We start from the raw sequence: 27,684 nt of genomic DNA on the forward strand, positions 1-27,684 counted from the left end.
CCTTTCTTCTCATTATTTCCTTCAGTGATTTATTGGCTATAACCTTTTATTTCCCTTTAGTGATGATTCTTGCACGTTCACATACCTATTTAAGGTTTAATCATATCTGGACTAACTTACCCCTAAATATCAGGTTTTATAATCCAATTAAATTACATAGTATTTTTGTAAAAATTTTATCTCTGTCATCTTTACTCTTTCCAATAGATAGTACTATGAAGACTTTGTTCAGAAAATAGTTGCCTTAGTTACCTACCATTCCTTTTATTTCTTAGTGAATTTTTATTCAGGGTTTTTTGTGTGGGTGTATGTGCCAAAGTTTCCTCCTGAAGTCATAGTAATTTCCTTTTGAATTATATTCTATTTATTAAATATACATATGCTTTAGGGCAGTTCTCTGCCCTCTTTTGTTAAGTAGTAAATACTTATGTAATTCTCATAATTTCATTGAGGTATATAATAAACATAAAATATACACATGAGATACAGATGAAGAGTATATTGAATAGACACTTAACAAGCACCTGAAGAATTTGCCCTCAAGCCACAACAAACTTTATCTCTGACAAAAGAAGTTCTTTTGTGTTCCTTCTCAAATACATGCCTGTTCCTTCCAACCATCATTTATAACTTAATCGTTTCAGTGCTTTACTTTTCATCACAGTTTTGCATCTTGTTTTTTGCATCCTTACATAACATAGTTGGACTATTTCCTACTTTTATATAATTTCCGATCATAAGGTTTTATAATTTTGTAACTTGGACTAGTACTTAACAATAATTTTCACTGATTTCAGTATTAATTTTATAAATGTTTAGGTTTATCCATTCTATGTCAATGAAAATTTAAGTTTGTTTCAATTTTTGACTATTAAGTCTCAGGCATATATGACTTTTCTTGCACATGTCTCCTCTGGCATGTGCCTACATTTCACTTGGATGTATAGATACCAATAAACTGATGCACTGTGTCATAAAGTATACATAATTACATAACTTCAAACTGAGGATGTCTCACTTACTTTGGGTTTTCTTATCCTTGAGTGTTTTTTTCATTTCTTTTACACATTTTTTTCTGTTATTTCATCAGCATTCACATGAGAATTATAAGCAATTTTTCATCAGTATGGTAGGAGGATACATGCTCATTTTCCTCTTAACTAAGATCTCTCAGCCTGAGACAAGTTTTGTAGAGAGGACCCACATTGATCTAATTGTTTAGGTAAAAACAATAGGTGGGCTATTTCTGTTCCTGTAGGTGGGTAGCCTCTTGTTTATGGAGTTCACCAGTGTCAGAGGCCAATCTATTTATAGTGGAACTTTGGGGGTTTTTCTCACCCCAATTGTTTTGGATTGTTTCATAAAGGGCATTTGTGGAATATTGGAATGGGAATATTAGAATCAGATCTTTTCTTCACTTAACTGTGGAATAAAGTTATGTGGGTACAAATTGCAGGAGCCAGTAAATAACAAAGGAAATTCAGGGCCAGTGGATGAAGTCAGCTGTGTAAGTGGTCAGAAATGCCAGTGGTTGCAGAAGGTCCAAATCAGATATAGTGCCCAATGGCCAGGCTCCCCCCCTCCCCTTTTCCTGAACTGCTTTCATCAATTCCTGTTGCTGAGCTCCAACTATTCCCATTGAAACTTAGCTGCTTTTTAGGTAACTCAATTTAGAAGCATGTCAAGAGCATTATTTGGATGGTAATATCTGTCTTTAGTTGTATTTGTTTAAATGGCACACAATGAACAGCAATTTTCTCAGTGTAGGTCATTATAAAAGTATTATTCTTATGATACAATATTTACATACTCAATAGCATTTTGCCTATTACAATAATTAGTATAATCAATAGTATTTTACATTTTACATGAATTGGTATAATCCAGTGATACATCATGTGAGAGTCCAGGACGGGAAAGCTATGCTCTAAGCCCCTTCTTATGAAATTAAAATGTTTGGCCAAATTCCCAGAATGGTAACCCTAACATTTCAATGTAGTTTTGGAAGTCCTAGCCATGGCAATCAGAGAAGAAAAATAAATAGTAGGAATCCAAATTGGAAAAGAAGTAAAACTATCACTGTTTGCAGATGACATGATACTCTACCTAGAAAATCCTAAAGACACTACCAGAAAACTGTTGAATGAAAACTCTGATGAATACAGTAAAGTTGCAGGATACAAAATTAATACACAGAAATTGATTACATTTCCATATACTAACAATGAGAGACCAGAAAGAGAAATTAGGGAACTGATCCCATTTACCATCACATCAAATCAAATCAAATCAAATATCTAGGAATAAATATACCTAAAGAGACAAAAGACCTGTACTCTGAAAACTATAAAACACTGATGAAAGAAATCAAAAATGACCAGACAGATGGAAAGATATAACATGCTCTTGGATTGGAAGAATCAGTAGAGTCAAATGACAGTACTGCCTAAGGCAATCTACATGTTCAATGCAATCCCTATCAAATTACCAATGACATTTTTTACAGAACTAGACCAAAAAAAATTTAAATTTGTGTGGAAACAGAAAAGGCCTCGAACAGCTGAAGCAATACTGAAAAAAACCAGAACAGAGGAATCAGGCTCCCTGGCTGCAGACTATACTACAAAGCTATATTCATCAAAACAGTATGGTACTGGCACAAAACCAAAATATAGTTCATGGCACATTGCTCCTTAGCCCCTCAGGCTGTCTCCACATAGCTAACCCTAGTCCTCTCCCTGGAACTGACCTCTGGAGCCCGAGTCTCAGCCCCCAGCCCCCACCTGAGTGTCTCAGGCTGTGGTGTCTGGGGTGGTGGTGCAGATGATCTGTTTGGCTCTCACTCTACTTTTCCATCCTCAGGTCAGCTGCTGTGCTTTTCTCAGCAACTTTGAGGTCCCTACATCTCAGCTGATTTCCTGGTTGGTTAGGTGGCTTCCCAGGTTGTGGATTCCTTTTCTCTTTCACAGCTCCCTCTCAGGAATGCTAGCCCCATCCTGATTCCTTTTCTCTCTCTCTCTCTTTTTTTTTTTTTTAGACCTGAATAGACATTTCTCGAAAGAAGATATACAAATGGCCAAAAAGCATATGAAAAAATGCTCAGCATCACTGATTATTAGAGAAATGAGAATCAAAACTACTAGATGTACCACCTCATATCAGTCAAAATAGCCATCATTAATAAGTCCACAAATAACAAATGCTGGAGAGGGTGTGGAGAAAAGGGAACCCTCCTGCACTGTTGGTGGGAATGTAAGCTGGTACAACCACTATGGAGAACAGTAAGGAGGCACCTCGGAAAACTAAATAGAGAAGTACCATATAACCCATCGGTCCCACTATTGGGCAAAACTGTCCTTGAAAAAGACACATGCAACCATATGTTCACTGAAGCACTATTCACAGTAGCCAAGACATGGAAACAACCTAAATGTCCATTGACAGAGGAATGGATTAAGAAGATGTGGTATATATACACAATGGAATACTACTCAGCCATAAAAAGAACAAAATAATGCCATTTGCAGCAACGTGCATGGAACTAGAGACTCTCATCCTGAGTGAAGTAAATCATAAAGAGAAAGACAAATACCATATGATATCACTTATATCTGGAACCTAATATATGGCACAAATGAACCTTTCCACAGAAAAGAAAATCATGGACCTGGAGAACAGATTTGTGGTTGCCAAGGGGGAGAAGGAGGGAGTGGGATGGACTGGGGTTTGGGGTTTAATAGATGCAGACTATTCCATTTGGAATGGACTAGCAATGAGATCCTGCTGTATAGCACTGGGAACTATATCTAGTCACTTATGATGGAGCATGATAACTTGAGAAAAAGAATGTAAATATGTATGTACAGTAAAAAATTGACAGAACACTGTAAGCCAGTTATGATGGAAAAAATAAAAATCATTTAAAAAATGTAAATAGTATATTAAAAGAGTAGCACAGGTAAAAAAACAAAAAACAAAACCAACCAACCAACCAAACAAACAAAAAAAACAAAACCAGAAATACAGATCAATGGAACAGGATACAAAGCCCAGAAATAAAATCCAAGCACCTAAGGTCAACTAATCTATGACAAAGGAGGCAAGAACATACAGTAGAGAAAAGATAGTCTCATCAATAAGTGGTGCTGGGGAAACTGGACAGCTGCATGTAAAAGAATAAAATTATAACATTCTCTTAGACTGTAAACGAAAATAAACTCCAAATGGATTAAAGACCTAAACATAAGGCCAAGTACTATAAAATTCCTAGAGGAAAACATAGGCAGAACGCTCTTTGACATAAATCATAGCAACATCTTGTTTGATCCACCTCCTATAATAATGACAATAAAGACAAAAATAAAGCAATGGGACCTAATTATACTCAAAAGCTTCTGCACAGCAAAGGAAACCATTAAAAAAATGAAGACAACCCACAGAATGGGAGAAAATCTTTGCAAATGATTCAGCCCACAAGGGTTTAATCTCCAAAATATACAAACAACTCATACAACTCAACAACTAAAAATAAACAACCCAATGGGCTGAAGACCCAAATAGGTATTTCTCCAAAGAAGACATACAGATGGCCAGCAGGCACATGACAAAATGCTCAACATCACTAATTATCAGAAAAATGCAAATCAAAACTGCAGTGAGGTACCACCTCACACCACTTCAAGTGGCCATCATTAGCAAGTCAGCAAATAGCAAATGCTAGAGAGAATGTGGAGAAAAGGGAACCCTCCTTCACTGTTGGCGGGAATGTAAATTTGTACAACCACTATGGGAAAACAGTATGGAGGTACCTCAGAAAACTAAATAGAGAACTACCATATGATCCAGCAATCCCACTCCTGGGCACATATCCAGACAAAACTTTCATTGAAAAAGATACATGCACCCCATGTTCATAGCAGTGCTATTCACAATAGTCAAGACATGGAAACAACCTAAATGTCTATTGACAGATGAATGGATTAAGACAATGTGGTACATATATACAATGGAATACTATTCAGCCATAAAAAGGACAAAATAATGCCATTTGCAGCAACATGGATGGAACTAGAGACTCTCATACTGAGTGAAGAAAGTCAGAAAGAGAAAGACAAACACCATATGATACCACTTGTATGTGGAGTCTAAAATATCACACAAATGATCTATCTACAAAACAGAAACAGATCATGGACATGGAGGGCAGACTTGTGTTTGCCAGGGGGTGGAGGGTAGAGAGGGGGACTGATGGGGAGTTTGGGGTTGGTAGGTACATACTCTTACATTTAGAATGGATGGGTGATAGGGTCCTACTGTACAGCACAGGGAGCTGTTTCTGGTCTCTTGGGTTAGGAAATAAAAAGAATGTGTGTGTATGGGTGGCTGGGTCACTTTTCTGTACAACAGAATTTGAAGGAACATTGTAAATCAACTATAGGTCAATTACATTTTCTTTTAAATTAAAAAATATATATATATTGAATCAATTCTTCCATTTCTACTCCTTCCCATGCCTCTAAAAAAAAAGCTGAGCTGAATTTTGATTGGGATTTTCCTGAGTCTATAAATGAATTTTAGGAGAACTGACATATTCACAATGTTGTGATTTTCAAGTAATGAACATGGTACATTGTTCCATTTTTTAAGGTGTCTTTAATTACTTAACTATAACCCTAGTTATTTCATGTTTTTGGAAGTATAAATTGTATACATGTTTTTACATTTCAATTTCCATTGTTCTTTGTAGGCATGTAGAAATAGAATTAAATCATAAAATTATTGATCACTCCTACACTCAGCTTAACATTGCTTTGAATGATTCATATTTTGGAAGTATCTGCAAAATATCTAAATAAAAATAATCAATTAATTCCAATGCATACTTGAGTTTGTTCTAGAAATAGAGAAACATTTCAGTGTTTTTCAATACATATCATTGATTTTACAAAGAGATAAACATTGGATGATATTAAGTATTGAGGAGACATTTGATAATGTTTGGGCAACTGGGAGTGAACAAGTATTCCTTTGCTTCTCAAATTTATCCATGATATAGCACAGCTACAAATTTTACAAGTTTTTGGCTTCCAGTCCCATGATGATATTCTAGTCCTAAACCGCATGTCTATTTCTAAGTCCAGAATTAGTCTAGATTTACATTGTGTATTGTCCAGTGTATGATGGAAATTTAGACTAATCATACATTGGAGGTTAGGTTCTCTGACTGTAGCCTTTGGAATTTTCCCTTTCATGTTATTGATTTTTGCTTTCTTTCCTCAATATTAATATTTAGTGTGTGTTCAATATTCAGTCATTTTTCATTACTATATTTGTATAGTGAAGTGTGATATAGTCTTCTTAATTTTGAAACATGAAAATTCAAAAAAGACATCTGACTTATGTAAAGATTAAAATATGTTGTATAGTAATAGTTTTAATATACTTTAATAAGAAATAATTTTGAAGTTGGTATACCTGAAAATACTGTATAAAATTTTATATAGGATGTTAAATGATAATCCAGGTATGACAAAATAGCAGGTATAAGTTATTATTCCATAAATGAACTCATAAATATACTGTTTTGTGGGAAAAAAATCCAGATTACAGCTTCTCTCATAACATAACTACTCAAATAATTCAGTGTAAAATAAATATGTGTGTGTGTATGTATACATATATATATAAATATACACTAACACTTTACACACACTAATTAATAGAGCAAAGTTTTATCCATAAACTCAAAGAACAGAGCTATAAAAAAAGATGATGTTTCTCAGATTTCATAAAAGATTTCCATTTCAATATATCACAATATCAAATAATCACCAAAACAAACAAAAAATACCCACCAAAACAAACATAGGTTATCATGACCAATTATTCAATGTAATAACATGTATTAGTATGTGGGAGTTAATATAATTAATATAAAAGTGCTTAAAAATGAAGGAAATAAACAGGAATACCTCAACAAAAATATGGGCACAAAAATATAAAATAAACCAGAATGTTCAGATATGTAACATTTTTGACATTAAAAAAAATAGTAAAATGAAAAGAGATGTGAACAACTTGTTATTTATGCCTGTCCTCTTTACTAATGTTTTTTTTTTTCTTTTCTTTTGAGGGTCTCACCTGGGGCAATGGAGTTTCCCTGGCTATCGGTTGAACTGGAGCTACAGCTGGTGCCTACACCAAACCACAGCAAGGCCAGATCCGAACTGCATCTGCAACCTATGCTGCAGCTTGCAGCAACCCTGGATCCTTAACCCACTGAGCAAGGCCAGGGATCGAACCCACATCCTCATGGACACTATGTCAGGTTCTTAATCTGCTTAGCCACAATGGAAACTCCCTACTTTACTAATTTTTAAATATTGCTCTCAGTCTTAAGAAACACAACTCCTGCACAGAATAGATAACCATAAAGGAAGGAGGAAATGAGAATGTATTATAAAAAGCCCTTAATATTTTTAAACTCCATGACCAAATAACTTATAGAACTAACTTTTAATATGAAATTCTAAAGATAAATAAGATAAAATTTTTCTTTGAAATGTTAGTGATAAAAAATGTTACTATAATTTAGAAACCCCTTTTTTGTCACATCTGTAAATTATTATGTATTTTCAAAATGTTTCTTGAGAATACCTAGTAAGACAGAAAAGTACTTATGATGTAATAAAAGAAAAAAATCTAAAAATTTACAATGTATTCATTTATGAACACAAAGAAGTTTGAAATAAATTGCATTGCATTTTTAAGAGCTTAAATTATTGAGCATGGAATTATGAATAATTTCTTGATCATCTTTTTTTCCTATATCAAAATGCATTAAGTTTAAATGAACTGGTGTTAAAAATACAGAAGAAAAATCATACTGTGATTGTAATTAACTTAGAGACATTTTTTGACAATAAATAAAATTATTTATTTGATTGAAAATCACTGTTACTTAACTTGATAATATTTGTTTTTAGAGATGTAGTCATAAAAAATGCTGTAATCCTAAAACTTGTGAACTGATTGCAAATGCAGAGTGTGGTACTGGGATTTGCTGTGACAAAGAAACCTGTCAGGTCAGTTTTCAAAATATTGCATTATTTTCTTTAATGAAATTTTTATGTTTGCATGGGCTCATTTTTTAGTTTTTTACAGTCTTATTTTTACTCATTTTTCATATATTTTACTTTATGTACACCACTCATAAAAGTTGATTTCAGATTTGAGAGGGGGTCCTTGGGTCTTTATCCATCACCTTTTGAGCTCTGCTTCTCACTGTATTTTTTCAGTCTCTACTCAAGACCCCTCTTATGACTGCATTAAAAAACAATCCCAGATAATTTGGGTGCTATGAGTTCCTGTTGGTCATGCCTGAATGTAGCCCTTTGTGATTAAATACCTTCTGATAAAATTATAATAAGCCCCCAGACACACATTTGACGTGCAATATGCAATGTTTAAATAAACAGACAATAGTAGTTTAAAAATCTAATTTTGAAAGTAGTATAAAAGTTGTGTAGCACTGGGAACTATGTCTAGTCACTTATGATAGAGCATGATAATGTGCAAAAATAGAATGTATACATGTATGTGTAACTGGGTCACCATGCTGTACAGTAGGAAAAAAACTGTATTGGGGAAATAACTATTCAAAAATAAAAATATAAAAAAAAAGAAAGCAGAAAAGGAATCCATATAGAATTGTCAGCAATATATAGCATATCTAACGCAGAGGATTAGCTTTGGCAGGTTCTTGGACGTGACTGACTGAATCTTTGACTTCCCTTAGGAAGTTTTCCCTTTAATATTCCTTCAGAGCCACATCTGATAGGAGACTGGGTGAAATCTGTGTTCTAGGGATTGCTTTTCATTCTAGCAACTTACCTTCTTTGCATCACTTTCAGGAGTCTCTGACAAACATAAAAGCTGATTAATAAGAGGTTTTGATTGTCAGATTTTTTTTCCCCCATCAATGAAATCTCTCCTAATATCATTCCTGTGTGGGTTCTTTTTTACTCTATGGGTTAGGTATTAAAGCCAATGGTCATTTGTTTTCAATGCACATTAATGTACTTCCTAGGGATTCTGCTTCTTAGCAGTAAACCTTGTTGCTTTTCCTTCACCAGAGTTCTCATCTTAGTCTTATCTCCAAATCAGTGGGGTTGAGCAGTAAGACTTTTCTAAACAGCCCACTGCCCTCTACCTACATCCCAAAGCATAGTTCTTTAAATGGAGATAATTGCTACATTTGGTTAGTGAAAATTCATAGTATAAGTTGCTAGGGAGGGCTTTAAGGTAATAGCTAAATGTACTATGCACTCTGTCAGTTCACATTCATTTTAGTATGTGTTATAGCAGAGAATTTGGCCTTCGATGGCATTTAAAGGCTCACAGGTGCCTTACACTCTACTCTTTTTTACTAGTGGCCATAAGATAAAATGGCTTTCTATTTTCTTCTCTATCTACTTCAGTTAGGCTAGTTTTCACTGACATTTTTCTGAAATTTAGTGATTTGATCCAGCTTTTCTCTTACAAATTTTCATTTTAGATAAACACAAGCCCAAGTACAAAGAGAAAGACCAATAGTTTAACTGGCTGTTTTTCTGACACATAACAGTAATTAACATGTTTTTAGCCAGTATCCAGACATTTCTATATGAATTTTAAGAATTTGTAGTTGGTACTGCATAACACCAATTATGTATTGGTTAGTTGCGTCTTGATGACAAACAGTGAAACAAAGAAAAACAAACACTTAGGAAGCTTAAGAAATGAGTCTAGCTTCATTTTCAGGTGCATCGCTTTAAAACAGGAACAACAGAATTCTTACCCTGTACATCTGTTGGAAATCCTTGCCTTTTTGTTGGCAGTTCTCAAACAAGCTTTTTCTGTATGTGATACAGAGAGCTCATTACTGTTCCTGGCTTTTCTAGTCCAGAGTATATGATATTTCAGAAGAGCAGAGGGCTCCTCTCTTTCCCAACATCCATCTCCATTCTGGTAGTGGTGGAAATTCTGACCTCCTCCCAACACTTCATTCTAAGTTAAATTTCCCACTATTGTGTCTAGGGAGAAGTGTTCTGACTATCATCCTGGGTCACAAGCAGTTTTATGGAATTTATAAACTCCTCATGGTGGAAGTGGAATGGGTCCTGGAAGGAAAATTACTTGAGATACAAAAAGGAGAAAGATATCCATTAAGAAACATTTTAGAAATATGGTAAAGACTGGCTGAGTTAGTTACAGTATTTCATGAGTGCAATTAATGTCTCCAAGAATCAGAAGATGACAAACAAATACACATATTTTTATGTCAGATATTTTCTCTTTATCTTAAAGCAAATATCCAGGACAGCCACAGCATTTTAATTATGACAGCTTTCATTAGATCTAGTTTTAGAATTGAAGTGAAAATCACTCAATAGAAAATTACCATTTTCCTTTTTTTTTTGGCCTGTGCCAGCATTATGTGGAAGTTCCCAGATTTAGGGATGGAGCACTCACAACATCTACCCAAGCCACAGCAGTGACAATGCTAAAGTCTTAACCCACTGCATTACCAGGAGAACTCCAAAAAATTAACCATTTTCAAGTGAACAATTCAGTAGCACTTAGAGTATTCACAATGCTGTGGAACTACCACCTGGATCTAGTTCCATCACAGATTCATCTCCCAAACAGGAAACTCCCAACCAATTATGCACCAAGCTTCCTTTATTATTGAATTAGATGGGACTTCACCCCCACCCCCCTTTGGAGCCCTATCTGAAACTGAAGGCCCTCTGTCTCAATCCAGGAGTGCTTTCCTGCTTAGGTTTGTTCTGCCGATCATGAAACTGTGCTTCATGCAAGCGAGACGGGCTTTTATTCAATGGCTGGAAAATGGAGAAGGGGAGCTCATGTTCCAAAAGCACCTTGTCCATGACTACAAGTGGAGTCAAACTTATACAAAAAAGAGGAGGTTATAGCAGGCAGGGGTCTTTTGTCATTCTGATTCATGGAAATGGATGGCGATTTCCCAGAATGCATTTCAAGCACCTTTTCTGCCCTTGGCAGTTGGAAGTAGGTCAAAACAATATGGCACTGCAAGGGGGAAATCTTCGCATTAAGACAAGACATTAAGGAGCTGCAGAGGACCTTTGTCCCACTGAAATTCAGTCAGCTTATACCAGTTTAAGTTCTTTTTTTCCTGTCATGTAGTCACAGCTAGAAATACACAGTTTTGGTTTTCTGCAAGTTTGCCTGGAGGGAGGTTTTTATTAGAAGTGGCAGAGGTTGGGCTTGGGTACTCTATTCCTTTATGTGGCTGAAAACATTCAGTTGTACAGATACTATAATTTGTTTATCCACCCATCCACTTAGGGATATTTGGGTTCTTTCCAATCTATTTTACCAGAACTTTTAAGTAAACTTATAACTTAACATTAAATAATTATAGAAAGTGATAGTTAAAAATACAATTTTGCTATTAAAATTTTTCACGTTTTGTTTTACTACTTTAAAAACAAATGTTTGTTTTTCTTTTTCTCACAGATAGCTGAAAGAGGAACTCTATGTAGGAGAAGCACAGATGTGTGCGATTTTCCAGAATATTGCAATGGGATAACTGAATTTTGTGTACCTGATGTGAAATCTGCTGATTTAGAAACATGCAATAATAAGACTGCCTTTTGCTTTCAAGGATTGTGCCGAGATCCAGATAAGCAGTGTGCAGAGTTATTTGGAAAATGTAATAAGTTGTATCTCTCTCTTATTTTGAGGTTTAATTTAATTTTTTTCTAAAGTCAATAATCTATGCTATATCCATAATAATAATTATTGTTTAAATTTGGTGATAAAACTGCAAATCAAAGCAACTTTGACCCATGTCAAGAGGTAAAATAGACCTAATAAGTACAGGACAAAAGAATAGGATTTTAGTCCAATTTCGGGTGATTGCTGGAAATGGAGTAGACTATTAGAATTACAGATAAGGAAGCAAATGACTGTTTTACCTCTTAATCATTTCTTCATGATCATAACAATTTTTCTCTTCTCAAGTATGTATGTTTAGTATTTCTCCTTCATGTATAGCCAGTAGATGGCACCTAAAATTTATAGTCGATGACATTGATTGGGCTTTGTTGTCTCGATGTCTCTATATAAATATTACCATTTTTAGTTTTTAATGTTTTTTGAGATGAGTAATTGAAACTTTATCTATATTTTCAGTTGCAAGGGGAGGTTCTGATCTATGTTCACAACATGTGAATGGCCAAACAGATAACTTTGGAAACTGTCGTGGTCGATTTTGTCGTTATCGGTGTGTATTTAAGAAAATATACATTTTCCAAATGCTGTGTATGTGTAAGCGTATATACTACAAAGAATCAGTACAAATGAGAGATGACTGTAGTATATAAAGTTAAACTTACATGTTGTACTTCATAAGGTGATGTGTGTTCTGAATAACCTTGGTGTTATGATCATAATAAAATTATAAATTGTCTTCATATTTTGAACTATTAAGCAATATATTGTGTTACTAGGTAACACATGAGTAATTTTCTCTGTCTTATATAACAGGGATTTGGGTTGTGGAAAGATAGTTTGTACCTGGATGCGTTCAGAAGTAGTGCCATTTAAAAATTTTGATACTCAGTATACTTACTATAAAGGCCTTTTATGTGTATCTGCACAACTAAGAAATTCGACACCAGTAAATTTACCGGAGGATTTTACCTATACATGGGATGGCACTATGTGTGGTCCAAAACAGGTAAATAAAATTTTTTCTTGATGTTATATGTGGTGTGTGTGTGTGTCTGTGTGTGTGTAAGAGCAAGATTGAGAATGAGAGAGCTTAAGATTTTTTATTTTTTATTTATTTTTAATTTTAATTTTTTTCTTTTTAGAGCCGCACCTGTGGCATATGGAAATTCCCTGTCTAGGGGTCGAATTGGAACTACCACTGCCAGCCTACACCACAGCCACAGCAGTGCGGGATCCAAGCCGCATCTGAGACCTACATACCATAGCTCATGGCAATGCTGGATCCTTGACCCACTGAATGAGGCTGGGGATTCAACCCGCATCCTCATGAATACTAGTCGGATTCATTTCCTCTGTGCCATGACAGGAACGCCAAGATTTTTTATTTGTAATTGGTACCATTTTGTTTACTGCATCCTGATCTTAAGCCCTAAAAGGCAAAATTTCTGTTGATCAAAGAAACACTTGCTTTATTATGTGTCACTTTTCATAATGAATTTTACTATAGGTATTTAAAGTGAGATACACTTGAGTATCTCACTTAACCTCTTCCTTAGGCCAGAATCTGGTGTGCAATAATTTGTGTGAGAAAATGGAAGAAAAAATTATCAAATAAGACATTCAAAAAGCAGGTCAGAACAACCTGAATAGTAGCAACAACAGAGAGTTAATTTGGTTGTAAAGAAAGTAAAACATATATTTACTCATTAGCCTACTTCCCTAATTCTTTTTCTAAAAGCATAATATACTTATTAAAAATTGCCTTTCTTAAGCCATAAGAATAAAACAGGGAGCTCCTATTGTGGCTCAGTGGGTTAAGAACCCAACAGTGTCTGCAAGGTTGTGGGTTTGATCCCTGGCTTCACTCAGTGGGTTAAGGATCAAGTGTTGCCACTGCTGTGGTGTAGGCCACAGGCGCAACTCCAATCTGGCATTGCTGTGGCTGTGGGGTAGGCTGGCAGCTGAAGCTCCAGTTGGACCCCTAGCCTGGGAACTTCCAGAGGCCGTGGGTGCTGCCTTAAAACAAAACAAAACAAAACAAAACAAACAAACAAACAAAACAGAGTTTAAAGACATGAAAAATAAGAAAAATGGAAGCAAACAGTAAACTTATCCCACCAATGGGAAAGATGTTCTGTCTAGTTTCCTGCCACTTGGGCCATGTCTACCTTCCTGTTGATAACTAGTTCTCTTCCTGCTCTAACAACGTGACGGTCTATTTCAGAAGCTGGCCTTTAGACCTTGGTACTACCAGTAGTTTAATTGGAGAGTGCCTATTCTAGAGGACACACCACTGCAGAAGCCCAAATTCTGTAATCGCCATGAATTCAATTGCTTTAAGAAATAAAATACTCTTCTAATTTTTCTCCCTTGGGATAAAAATACTGTGCTGAGGGTGTCCTGTAACTGAGATAAAGGGAGAGGTGAGTAGTGAATATGGAGAACTAACTAGTTCTGTGGTTTTGCAGATAGGCTTCCATTGATCATTCCACACTGTGGCCACCCTTTTCAATCTTGTCCTTTCAGCTCTTCATTCTGTTTTTTCCTTAGGACTCTGAGGCTGCAGCTCCTCTAGTATGTTGTGAGGCTAATCAACTAGGTTCTCTCCTTTGCCACCGTGTTCCACGTAGTTGCTTTCTCACTTCCTTTCATCCAACAGTGACCTTCATTTTATTTCAAATCCCAGGAAGTTCTAATTGCCTGTCTCTGATTTTCCTTTACTCTCATTTATTGGGAAAGAGAGGCACTGTGGGGGGCACCACACCTGTGAATTTGAATTGGACTCATTCTGTGGTTATTTTAAAAATTCATCAAGGATGTACCTTATTTTCATTTGTTATTCTACAGTGTTCAGTTGTTTTCAGAGAGGTTAGAAAGAAAAGGTTTCTTTACCACATTCTCATTAAATGTGGGTCCTTTTAAAAATCAATCTGTTGATTGATAGGAAAGACAAGAGAGAAAAAGAGGCGTGAGTTTTTATTATTTATCAACATGAAGAGGAGTATGTCTTCCTTATTAGTTATGATAAAAATTATAAGTAAATACTAAGTTTAATACTGTAATATATTGGGTGAATAATATATCAGAGATAGGTAATATTCCATTAAAGTGAATTTGCTTAATATTGGTTGTGATAGAAGGCTTCATTAAACTATTTATAAGACAGGACAGGAGTTTATCAAGCTGATCATACCACAAGTAAGTAAGAGACATTAAGTTCATCTGAGGACATTCATTTAAAACTTCAAAAAACAATGTCCGGGACATATAATTGTCCAAAAATAGATAAGCTAATCAATGAATGAATAAATAAAATTGTTTTTTCCTTACCCATTCTTTTTTTAGCCCATTTTATTTTTTTAAATAATTCAATGAATTTTATTATAATTGTGCAACTTTCATCACAACCTAATTTTAGAACATTTACATCCCAAATCCCCAGTCCACCTCTCCCTCTCCTGACCTGTTCTCTTTGGTAACCGTAAGTTTTTCAAAGGCTGTGAGTCTGTTTCTGTTCTGCAAATAAGTTCATTTGTAGCCTTTTTTCTTTTTAGATTCCATATATTAGTGGTATATGATATTTGTCACTCACTATCTGACTAACTTTACTTAGTATGACAATCTGTAGGTCCATCCATGTTGCTGCAAATGGCATTTTTTAATTCTTTTATATGGACAAGTAATAATTTCACAATTCCTTTGTATGTATGTACCACATATTCTTTATCCATTCCTCTGGCGATAGACAATTAGATTGCTTCCATGTCTTTGCTGTTGTATATAGTGCTTCATTGAATACTGGAGTACAAGTGTATCTTTTTGAATCATGGTTTTCTCCAGATAGATGCCCAAGAGTGGAATTGCTGGATCAGATGGTAATTATATTTTTAGTATTTAGAGGAACCTCCATAGTGTTTTTATTGTGGTTGCACCAGTGTATATTCCCACCCACAGTGTAAGAGGGTTTGCACCCTCTACAGCATTTATTGTTTGTAGGCTTTTTGATGATGGCCATTATGGCTGGTGTAAGCTAGTAACTCAGTAGTTTTGATTTGCATTTCTCTAGTAATTAATGATGTTGAGCATATTTTCATGTGTATTTTGGCCATCTGTATGTCTTCTTTGGAAAAATGTCTGTTTAGATCTTCTGCCCATTTTTTAGTGGAGTTGTTTGTTCTTTTGATATTGAACTGTAGGAGGTGTTTATACATTTTGGACATTAATCCCTTATCAGTCACTTCATTTGCAAATATTTTCTCCTATTCTGTGCGTTGTCTTTATGTTTTGTTTACAGTTTCCTTTGCTATGCAAAAACTTTGAATTTTAATTAGGTCCCATTTGTTTAATTAGGTGCCATTTGTTTACTTTTGTTTTTATTGTCATTACTTTAGGAAGTGGAATTGGGAAGATATTGCCACAATTTTTTGCCAGAGAGTGTCCAGCCTGTGTTTTCCTCTAAGAGTTTTAGAGTATCCATCTGGTCTTACATTTAGGTCTTTAATCAATTTTGAGTTTATTTTTGTGTATGGTGTTAGGGAATGTTCTAATTTAATTCTTTTATATGTAGCTGTCCAGTTTTCCCAGCACCACTTACTGAAGAGACTGTCTTTTCTCCGTTGTTTAGTCTTGCCTCCTTTGTCGTAGATTAGTTGACTCTAGGTGCGTGGGTTTATTTCTGGGCTTTCTATCCTGTTCCATTGATCTATATTTCTGTTTTTGTGGCAGTAACATACAGTTTTGATGACTGTAGCTTTGTAGTATAGTTTGAAGGGAGGCTGATTCCTCCAGTTCTGCTTTTTCTTTTCAATATTGCTTTGGCTATTTGGTGTCTTTTTTGTTTCCATACAAATTAAAATTTTTTTGTTCTAGTTCAGTGAAAAATGCCATTGGTAATTTGATAGAGATTGCACTGAATCTGCAGATTGCCTTGGGTAATATAGTCATATTGACAATGTTGATTCTTCAATCCAAAAGCATGGTATATCTTCCCATCTGTGTCATCTTTGCCTTCCTTCATCAGTGTCTTATAGTTTTCAGAGTACAATTTTTTTGGTTTTTTTTTTTTTTTGGTCTCTTTAAATAACTTTATTCCTAGATAGTTTATTCTTTTTGATGTGATAGTAAATGGGATTGTTTCCCTGATTTCCTTTTCTGATCTTTTGTTGTTAGTATATAGAAATTAAATCTATTTCTATGTATTAATTTTGTATCCTGCAACTTAACCAGATTCCTTGATGAGCTCTAACAGTTTTCTGGTAGCATCTTTAGAATTTTCTAAGTATAGTAAAATGCCATCTGTAAACAATGATAGTTTTACTTCTTCTTTTCAAATTTGGATTCCTTTTATTTCTTTTTCTTCTCTGATTGCCATGGCTAGGATTTCCAAAGCTGTGTTGAAAAGAAGTGGCAAGAGCAGCATCCTTGTCTTATTCCTGAACTTAGAGGGAATTCCTTCAGCTTTTCACCGTTGAGAATGATGTTAGGTGTGGGTTTTTCATATATGGCCTTTATTATGTTGGGATAGGTTCCCTCAATGCCAAGTTTCTGAAGTTTTTTTGTTTTTTGTTTTTTTTTTATAGGAACGGGTGTTGGATTTTGTCAAAATCTTTTTCTGCATCTATTGAGAGGATCATGTGGTTTTTATTCTTCAGTTTGTAAATATGGTTTATCACACTAATTGATTTGCATATATTGAAAAATCCTTGTATCTCTGGGATAAATCCCATTGATCCTTGGCGAAAAGGTATATGATCCTATTAAGGTATTGCTGGATACAGTTAGCTAGTATTTTGTAGAAGATTTTTGCATTTATGTTCAACAGTGATGTTGGCCTGTAATTTACTTTTTTGTCTGGTTTTAGTATCAGGGTGATATGGCCTCATAGAATAAGTTTTGGAGTGTTCCTTCTTCTGCAATTTTTTGGAATAGTTTCAGAGGGTAAGTGTTAATTCTCCTCTAAATTTTTGATAGAATTTGTCTGTTAAGCTATCTGGTCCTGGCCTTTTGTTTGTTGGAAGTTTTTTAATCACAGTTTCAATTTCAGTACTTGTGATTGGTGCAGTCATCTTTTCTATTTCTTCCTGGTTTAGTTTTGAAAGAGTGTACCTTTCTAAGAATTTGTCCATTGCTTCAAGGTTGTCCATTTTATTGATGTATATTTGCTTGTAGTAGTCTCTTATGATCCTTTGTAGTTCTGTGATATCTATTATAACATCTTTTTCATTTCTAATTTTATTGATTTGAGTCCTCTCTCTTTTGTTCTTGATGAGTCTGGCTAAGGGTTTATCAATTTTGTTGATCTTTTCAAAGAAGCAGCTTTTAGTTTCATTAATCATTTCTATTGTTCCCTTCCTTTCTATTTCATTTATTTCTGCTCTGATCTTTATGATTTCTTTCCTTCTGCTAACTTTGGGTTTTGTTTTTTCTTCATATAGTTGCTTTAGGTGCAAAGTTAGGTTGTTTATTTGAGATCTTTCTTGTTTCCCTGTGTAAGCTTGTACTGCTGTAAACTTTCCTCTTAAAACTGCTTTTGCTGTATCCCACAGGTCTTGATCCTTGTGTCTTCATTGTCATTTGCTTCTAGACATTTTAAAATTTCCTCTTTGATTTATTAAGTGATCCATTGGTTGTTTAGTAGCATGTTGTTTAGTTGCCATGTGTTTGTGTTTTTTGCAGTTTTTTTTTCTTGTTGTTGATTTCTACTTTTACAGCATCGTGGTTGGAAAAGATGCTTGATATGATTCAAGTTTTTTTTTTTTAATTTTTCAAGGCTTGATTTGTGGCCAAGAATGTGATATATCCTAGAGAATGTTCTGTGTGCACTTGAGAAGAATGTGTATTCTTCTGCTTTTGGATGGAATATTCTATAAATATCTATTAAGTCCATCAGATCTAATGCATCATTTAAGGCCTTTTTTTCCTTGTCGATTTTCTGTCCAAATGATGTGTCCATTGCTATAAGTGGGGTGTTAAAGTTCCTCACTATTATTGTGTTATTGGAGATTTCTCCTCTTAAGGCTGTTAGCAGTCATCTCATATATTGAGGTGTTCCTATGTTGGGTGCGTATGTATTTACGATTGTTATATCTTTTTTTGGATTGATCCTTTGTTCATTATATAATGATTTTCTTTGTCCCTTGTAACAAACATTCTTTATTTTAAGGTCTATTTTGTCTGATATGAATATAGCCACTGCAGCTCTCTTTTGATTTCCATTTACATGGAATATCTTCTTCCATCCTCTCACTTCCAGTTCGTAGGAGTCCTTAGAACTGAAATGGGTCTCTTGAAGACAGAGTACATGTGGGTTTTGTTTTTGTATCTATTCAGCCAGTCTCTGTCTTTGGATTGGAGCATTTAGATCATTTACATTTAGGTTAATTATTGATATGTATGTTATTACTGCCATTTTGTTAATTGTTTTGGATTTGTTTTGTTGGTCTTTTTTCTTCCTTTCTTCTCTTGTTCTCTTCTCTTGTGGTTTGATGACTATATATATATATATATATGATTGTTTTAAGTTGTTGGTCTTTTAATTGCAAATGCATCTCCAATGTCCTGCCTTTGTACCCTTCTTTTCTCATGATTTCTGGTTTTGGTAGCATATTTGTGTGTGGATGATTTCCTGCCTTTACTATATTTCCCTTTACTGGTAAGCCTTCTCATTTGTAATTTTACTATTTTTAGCTGTTTCCTTTTCTACCTAGAGACATTCCTTTAGTATTTGTCATAAAGCTGATTTAGTGGTACTGAATTCTCTTAGCTTTTGCTGTCTGTAAAGCTTTTGATTTCTTCTTCAGATCTGAATGAGAACCTTGCTGAGTAGAATATTCTTGGTTGGAAATTTTTTCCTTTCATCACGTTAAGTATATTATGTCACTCTCTTCTGGCCTGCAGAGTTTCTGCTGAAAAAATAGCTGATAAACTTATCAGGGTTCCCTTGTATGTTATTTGTTGCTTTTCTCTAGCTACTTTCAGTATTTTATCTTTGTCTTTAATTTTGGTCAGTTTAATTAATATGTGTCTCAGGGTGTTCCTCCTTGGGTTTATTTTATATGGTGTTCATTGTGCTTCCTAGATTTGAGTAAGTGAATCTTTCCACATATTAGGGAAGTTTTCAGCTATTACCTCTTTATATATTTTCTCCAGGAATTTCTCTCTCTCTTCTCCTTCTGGCACTCCTATAATGTGGATGTTGGTGCATTTAAACTTGTCCCAGAGCACTCTTAGACTGTCTTTATTTCTTTTCATTCTTTCTTCTTTCTTCTGTTCTATATCAGTAATTTCCACCAGTCTGTCTACCACTTCACTTATTCCTTCTTTTGCCTACTATATTCTGCTACTGGTTCCTTCTAGTGAATTTTTTTTTTTTTGTTATTGTATTTTGAATCTCTGCTTTCTTATCCTTAAAACTTCTCTTTCTTTGGTTAGTATTTCTTGTAATTTATCAAACTTTGGCTCCAGTTTTTCCCAAAGACCTTGAATCATCTTTACTATCTTTACTTAATGTCTTTTTCATGGAGGCTAATCCTCAAAACACTTAGCCATCTTTCTGAGCTTTTTTCTTGTTCCATCACCTGTGTCATATTTCTCTGCCTTTTCATTTTGTATAGATTTTTGTGTGGGTCTCCTTTTTTCAGGCTATAGGGTTGTAACATCTCTTGCTTCGGGTGCCTACCACCTTGTTGGTAAAGTTGGTACAAGGGCTTGTTGCAGGCTTCCTTATGGGAGGGACTGGTGCTTGCCCACTGGTAGGTGGAGCTGATTATTATCACTCTGGTGGGTGGGGCTTTGTCTCTGGCTATGATCAGAGACAGCCTGTTTGCAGATGGGTGGGGCTGTGTTCTCACTCTGTTGGTTGTTTGGCCTGGGACTTCTCAGCCCTGATGGATGGGACCAGATTTTTCCAAAATGGCTACCTCCAGAGGAGTTCACACTCATGATTATACCCAAGGTCTCTTCCTCCAATATCCTTCCCCAAGGGGAGCCATAGAAGCCCCCTTTTTCCCAGGAGATCCTCTGACCCAGATTCTTCTGGAGTGTCTGCTTTTCCCTGGGACCCAGTGTACATGAAAGCTTGTTGCACCCTCCTAGAGTAGAGTCTTTGTTTCCCTCAGAGTATTTTGTTGATGGTTCTTCAGCAGTTGGTTGTAATTTTGGTGTTTCCATGAAAGAAGGTGAGGTTAAGTCCTTCTACTCTGCCATCTTAATTGCATTCTCCTATCCATTCTTATACACAGAATGGTATGAAAATATGCTTACATAATCCACACTTTTCTCCTCAGGAAATAGTTTTAAGTCAGTGATTTATTTATTTTTTTTAACTGAGATATGATTTCTTCTAGGACACTATATTGTCTCTTATTTAAAGATGGGATCTTATATGATAGTTAATATTCAAAACATCATCCCAGCCATTGACAAAAGCTGAGTATTTTCATACTGTCCCTTGCTTTTCCTGTTGTTATAAAAGATCCAGCTACGATTTCATCTGTTTGGATGAAGGAAATTATCTCAGAAGAATGGTTCTTAAATTTTCATGGCTATTTGTCCCCTAAAAACAACCCAAAGAAGTGTGACTAGTTTATTGTTGCTTCAATTACAATGTTTAAGGAGCACTAGAATTAAAATAATTTTGTGGACAGATAATTCTGGTGTTATTCTTGCTGGTTTCATCAAAGCACTTTCAGTTAATAAACAAACTGATATTTGTTCTTTTCTTAATTAGTGATGGTGATAGAAAATAATGATTTTTTTTAGACTATTCATCAGATAGTGAGTATTCTATGACATATTTAAGAAAATTCATCAGGTAGTCTTAGTAGATTCTCTCAAAGATACTCAAACTAAAGTGAAATTTGGATAGACAAATATTAACATAAAGTCTACATAGAAATTAGATTAAATAGATAGATACTCAAAATAATATCCTGTATTTAGTGAGCATTTTACTATGTGCTAAGCATGGCTTTTATTCCTTTATGCATAACAAGCTACTTCATGTCCATAACCTATTAGTTATAATTATTACTCTAAATTCAAGGACAGATAAAGTGAGGTATGGAAGGATGAAATAAATTTTTCAAGGTCACTTTGCTAATGATGCAAAATTTAAGAGAGATTGTCAGTAAAGTTGGAAAAAGTAAAAAGTAAAAATGACGGGAACACTGGTTTTGATGAGCATTGATCATTGGGCTCTATGAGTAAAGTAATTCTTGTACTGAATATTGGCTCTGTCAGTCACTGGTGCCATGACCTTAAAAGTATACATTTAATTCTTATTAACTATGAGGATTAACATAGCTCCTTCACAAGGTCAATATGAGTATATGTTATAAAAATGCATAGAAAAAGTGAAGACAGATCCTAGCTCATTGCAAATGGTCAATACAGGTTGGCTATATTTGTACTTATACTATTTAATATCAATAAATGCACAGTTCTGCTCCTTCAAGGGAATAACAGTTTTTGATTTTCAAAATCTGATATTTGATTAGGTAACAACATACCATTTGACTCCAAGTTCCCTTATTAAAATGAGTATATGTGAAATGCAGATTCATCTTAAGTATTTATATCTTGTGCACCTAATTTTCATACCTAACACAGTTGTTCAATTCCTGATTTTACATTTAAAATTTTGTTGTTGTTTGTTGTTTTAATATTTTAGTTTTGTATGAGAGGATCTTGCACAAATATCAGTGACTACGTACAAAGACCAAACTGTAACTCCACAGCACAATGCCGTGGACATGGGGTATGTACAATGGTTAATCTATTTTTAATAATAGTTATTTTGATCCATGTCAATAACACTTTTCAGTGTAATAATGCGTAAAAGTATACGAGGTGTAGGGAGTTTCTATCGTGGCTCAGCACTAGCGAACTTGGCTAGTATCCATGAGGATGTGGAATCGATCCTTGGCCTCGCTCAGTGGGTTAAGGATCTGGCGTTACCATGAGCTGTGGTGTAGGTCACAGATGTGGTTCAGATCTGGCATTGCTGTGGCTGTGGCATAAGCCAGCAGCTACAGCTCTGATTGGGCACCTAGCCTGGGAACTTCCATATGCCGCAGGTGCAGCCCTAAAAAGACAAAAAGAAAATTATATGAGGTGTAGAAAATATTTAAACATTCACACAATATATTTATATTACACATATTACTTATAATCTAATATTTTTATAGGAGTTGTTTTCTGTTCATTCTGATCTGCTTCATCATTGAATAGCTTCATTGAGTTTCCCCGCATGTCTCTTCCATACTATATTTGAAGATGGACTTTCAGATAATATAAATTTTAACTATTGTACATAAATTTTTAACTATTGTTAAGTAGTGGTACAGTGATGCTGTTGTACATTCACCTTTGGAGGTGGTTTAAATCACTTGCATGGGGACAGTCCTTCTGGGCTTCCTCTGGCCAATCATCTTGCTTCATCTGGCCTTGAGTCCATATTTAGCCTGACTCAGGGCCCTTGTCTGTGTGCGTGTGCATCTTTTAGCTAAGATAGATTCCAGTACCAGGTCTCTAGGAAGTTGACAGGATGTTCTATGGGCTGGCGCCCCCTCCCTTCTCTGACCCCTCAGGACTTTTCTGTACATGTGTAGTTCTGAAGGTCTCTTTGACCCCAAGAATGAGAAATAAGTGACCTGTTTTTCTTTTATCCAAGCAGGACTCAGCTTGTCTTTGCTTCTGCCATAATCTTTATTTTGAAGTGTCTGTCCACAGGGGACAGATTCTAGTTGCTAAACCTGGGACCCATCTATTTCCTATCTCACCTCCATGCATGCATTTGGCTTTAACTTTATGGCTAGTATCTCCTGCCATAGCAAAGCTTCATATTTTACATAGTAGCCTAGGAAAAAAAGTGACCTGTCTGTGTCTTTTATCAAATTCTTCTCCCAGATCACTTACATGTCCTATTATTGACATTTCCTTTTCTGTTTCTTTCCTTTCTTATTTAATTTAAATTAATGCCTTATCAAGTTTTTAATGAAACTATTTCTAGGTTCTTTGTTTGGTTTTGGTTCTTCTTTCAATTCACCCATCAGATCACATTTATACATATTTTCCAGGCTTCCCATTTCTAGCAAAATAAATTTTGCTAACTGTGTCTGATTAAGCCAACCTCTTCCTTTAGTTTTTCCTCATTTTTTTTTTTTTTTGGTAAAAATTGACTCTTATCACTGCTGATTTTTTAAATTAGCACAATTCATGGTATATTCAAACTCACAGTATTTTATAATTTCTAGCTTCATAATCCTTATGCTTTTCTAGAATAAGGCATTTCAGTTGTATCGGAATATACTTTTATTTAAAAGTACAAGAGATAAATAAGAGAAAATCTCTACGACATTTGAAAATGTCGTAGAGATTTGACAATAAATTTGAAAATAAATTATTATATTTTTATTTTTTAAATTACTTATCACATTAATGTAAAAACCACCTATAATATACTAAATTATAGTACTTTAATAACTTATATTGACCTAAAGTAACAAATAATGTTTAAATTTCTATATTGTACATAAAATACTCTTTTTAAAGTTAGTTTTGGTTTTAGGTTTGCAATACTCAGCTCAATTGTCACTGTGATGCTGGATATGCTCCTCCAGCATGTGAACCATCACCCTCATCGCCAGGAGGAAGCATTGATGATGGGTTTTGGATTTTGGAAGGTTAGTATCTAAATCACTGAGAGCTTTCTGCATTTATAAAAATATCATACATCCCCACGGTCCGTGTGGCTTTTGAGCACCCGACATGTGGATAGTGCAACTAAGGAACCAAAATTTCCTTTTTATATCACTTTATATAAATTTTATTTATTTATTTTCTTTTGTCTTTTTAGGGCTGCGCCTGTGGCATATGGGAGTACCCAGGCTAGGGGTCCAATCGGAGCTGTAGCCGCTGGCTTACATCACAGTCACAGCAACACCAGATCCAAGCCACATCTGTGACCTACACTGCAGTTCATGGCAATGCTGATCCTTAACCCGCTGAGTGGAGCCAGGGATTAAACCTGTGTACTCCTGGATATGAGTCAAATTTGTTACCACTGAGCCGAAATGGGAACTCCAGATTCAATTTAAATTTAAGTACTTACTTGTGGCTAGTAGCTGCTGTATTAGACGGCACAGGTCTAGATCACACTGTCGATAAAAATTTTGTGTATGGTTTTAATTTAAATCTAGAAATGAACACTTTAATAGACCTTGTCTTAGTTTTAGCAATGGTTCCCAGGAATTTTCTATTTACACAGCAGCAATTTCTAAATAGTGTTAGTACAAATTCATGTAACTGTCACACAGTGAGGCCACACCAAAATGTCAGAGTTTGGAGCAGAGAAAAGTTTATTGCAGGCCATTCAAGGACACAAAATATCTCACAATATTTTGTGCTCCCAAAATATCTCACATTCCTGAACTAAATTTGTAAAGCATTTTTATTTATTTTATTTTAATTTTTTAGCCTTTTTAGGCCCTCAACCATGGCATATGGAAGTTCCCAGGCTAGGGGTCCAATCGGAGCTGTAGTTGCCAGCCTACACCACAACCACAACGACAAGGGGTCCGAGCCGAATTTGCAACCTACACCACAGCCCATGGCAATGCCAGATCCTTAATCCACTGAGCGAGGCCAGGGATTGTTCCTGCATCCTCATGGATACCAGTTGGGTTCATTAACCACAGAGCCACGTCGGGTCACTGTTATCTAGATGCTTCAGAGAGGAGTTAAAGCAGAGGATATGGGAGAAGGCCTACACCAGGAAGGCACCATAGGGTTCTGCTCAGTTACAATAGGTATTGTTAAATTCTAGAATAGGTGACAGTTTTATTATGTAGTCTGTATATTCTGAGGATGTTAACTATTGTGACATGCTACTTCACAACAGTGTTGCATCTTTAAAGTTAACTCTGCTGTTGAAAGGCATAAATAACAAAATCTTACATATCCAAAGTATTATTGATAGGAGATTGCACAAAACATTTTTTAATTTGGTGAATATTCCTGAACAATTGTAGAATATTTGATTTTTGTCAACTTCACAATGTAAAAACTCTCCTAACAATAAAATTCCATTAATGTCTTTCCATCACTTGTGCTTCTGTTATGATCTATCTTATTTATGTATATGTTGTAAACCTGACAATAAGTCGTTGTATTTGCCTTAAAATCCCCAATGGAATGTTAAAGAATTTTACTGAAAATATTTACATTTACCCACCTGTTTACTGTTTTCAAGGGCTTTTCAACTCCTCCAGCACATTGAAATTTCCATGTGGGTTGTTTTCTTTCAGCCTGAAAAACTTTCTTTAATATTTCTTTTTGTGTGTACCTAATAGTGTTATGGGAAAGATGTTACCAGAATCCAGGTTCTTGTTCACGGAGACAGTGAACTTTGTGAACACACAGGCAGCAAGCAAGGAAAAGTCTTTATTACAGGAAAGCAAATAGCTCCCATCACAGACACTGGGAGGGGGGAGGAAGAGTCCCTTTTTCTATTGTTCTATGGAGGTTTTTATCTCTTAAAGACAGGAGAGCCAATGCGGGGTCCAGATATCAGTTCTTTTTCCCATTGGCCTTACCCAGTTTACCTATATCGGGCCTCGTCCAATAGGGACTTTAGAGTTAGGGTAGGCTCCATAAGTTTTTCATCCTTTTGCTATTCATTCCCCTAGACTTAGAGTTGCCACTCTATACATTCTTTTGCTAACAGTCGAATGTATAGTCAGGGGTTAGTTCCCACGTTGATGTAAAACAAATCCACTTTCAATAGTTAATCTGACACAAGCAAGGCCTGTTTGTCTTGATTAGTTTTTACAAATCTTAAACCATGGACATCAATCAGGGAATATATCGAAGCCCGTGTTCCTACAATAACTACCTAAAATCATTATTCATTACTTTGCCTCAGTAGTGACCAATTGTCTCAGCTTTTGTTCGTTTTTAAAATATCCTTATGATATATTAGTTCGTGAAGGGTATTTTCACTGGAGAAAGAATTCTACAGCGAGAATTGTTTCTTTCAGCAGTTCAAACATGGAATCCCACTGTATCCTGGCTTCCATTTTGTGATGAGAATGCTGCTGTCATTATTATTATTCATCCCAGTAATATAATGCTTCTTTTGTTGCAGGAAGGGGGACCCCTTCCCAGACCCAAGAATGGTCTCTGGTCTAACACTTGGAAATAAATTGTCTAAGGAGACACACATGCTGATAAAACAAAAGACTTTATTGGGAAGGGGTGCCTGGGCAGATCAGCAAGCTGAGGGAGCCCAGGAGAACTGCTCCGCCATGTGGCTTACAGTCTCGGGTTTTATGGGAATGGGGTTAGTTTCTGGGTTGTCTCTTGTCAGGCATCTTGCTTGGCTCATACTTGGTCTGGCGTGATTTTCTTTGGATTTATTCTCTTGGGTTGGTGGGAATCTTAGTGTGGGCATCTCTTAGCCACAGTGTATTTCAGGGAGGTTGGTCCTCTCTTTCATCCTACTGGCCCCTCTCACATCCTCCTGGTTAGTCTTCAGGGCAGCACCATGTTCCTGTCAGAGCCTCCTGTTGTGAGACAATTCCTGTAAGCAGCTATTATCGTGCCTGGCCAAGGCGGGGGGATTTCAGTCAGCAGTCCCCTGACACATCCATTCTTTGAGTTTCATACTTATTTTATATCTTCAATTTTCCATGGTTTCACTATGATTTACCAAGATGTGCTTTTCTTTGGGTTCATTCTCTTGGGTTGGTGGAGATCTTGAATCAACAAGTTGTATTTTTTGAAATTTTGGAAAAAACATATTCACCATTGTCTCTTTTTTAACATTTACTTTTAAAATTAAACATATTTGACTTAAAAAAAAATTACACACAGGAGTTCCCGTCGTGGCGCAGTGGTTAACGAATCCAACTAGGAACCATGAGG

General features: G+C 35.4%; 1 protein-coding gene across 14 annotated transcripts in view; it reads left to right on the plus strand.

Moving 5' to 3' along the window:
* Nucleotides 1-27,684, plus strand: part of ADAM3 (ADAM metallopeptidase domain 3) — a 94,412-nt gene that overhangs the window by 47,379 nt on the left and 19,349 nt on the right. For 9 of the 14 annotated variants that reach the window (XR_014828677.1, XM_084997906.1, XM_084997907.1 and 6 more), the window contains 6 exon segments: nt 7,986-8,084; nt 11,542-11,737; nt 12,220-12,310; nt 12,574-12,766; nt 22,430-22,516; nt 24,329-24,443. Coding sequence is in view for 13 of the 14 variants with exons in the window: in XM_084997906.1 (XP_084854032.1) it covers nt 7,986-8,084; nt 11,542-11,737; nt 12,220-12,310; nt 12,574-12,766; nt 22,430-22,516; nt 24,329-24,443 (781 nt within the window). In the remaining variant the exon portion in view is untranslated. 14 annotated transcript variants of the gene reach the window in all.

Source organism: Sus scrofa, chromosome 15 (assembly GCF_054392235.1).
Source record: "Sus scrofa isolate SSC_HxYL_T2T_F1_AM1 chromosome 15, Sscrofa_HxYL_maternal_Yorkshire_Landrace_v2.0, whole genome shotgun sequence".
Taxonomy (NCBI): Eukaryota; Metazoa; Chordata; class Mammalia; order Artiodactyla; family Suidae; genus Sus; species Sus scrofa.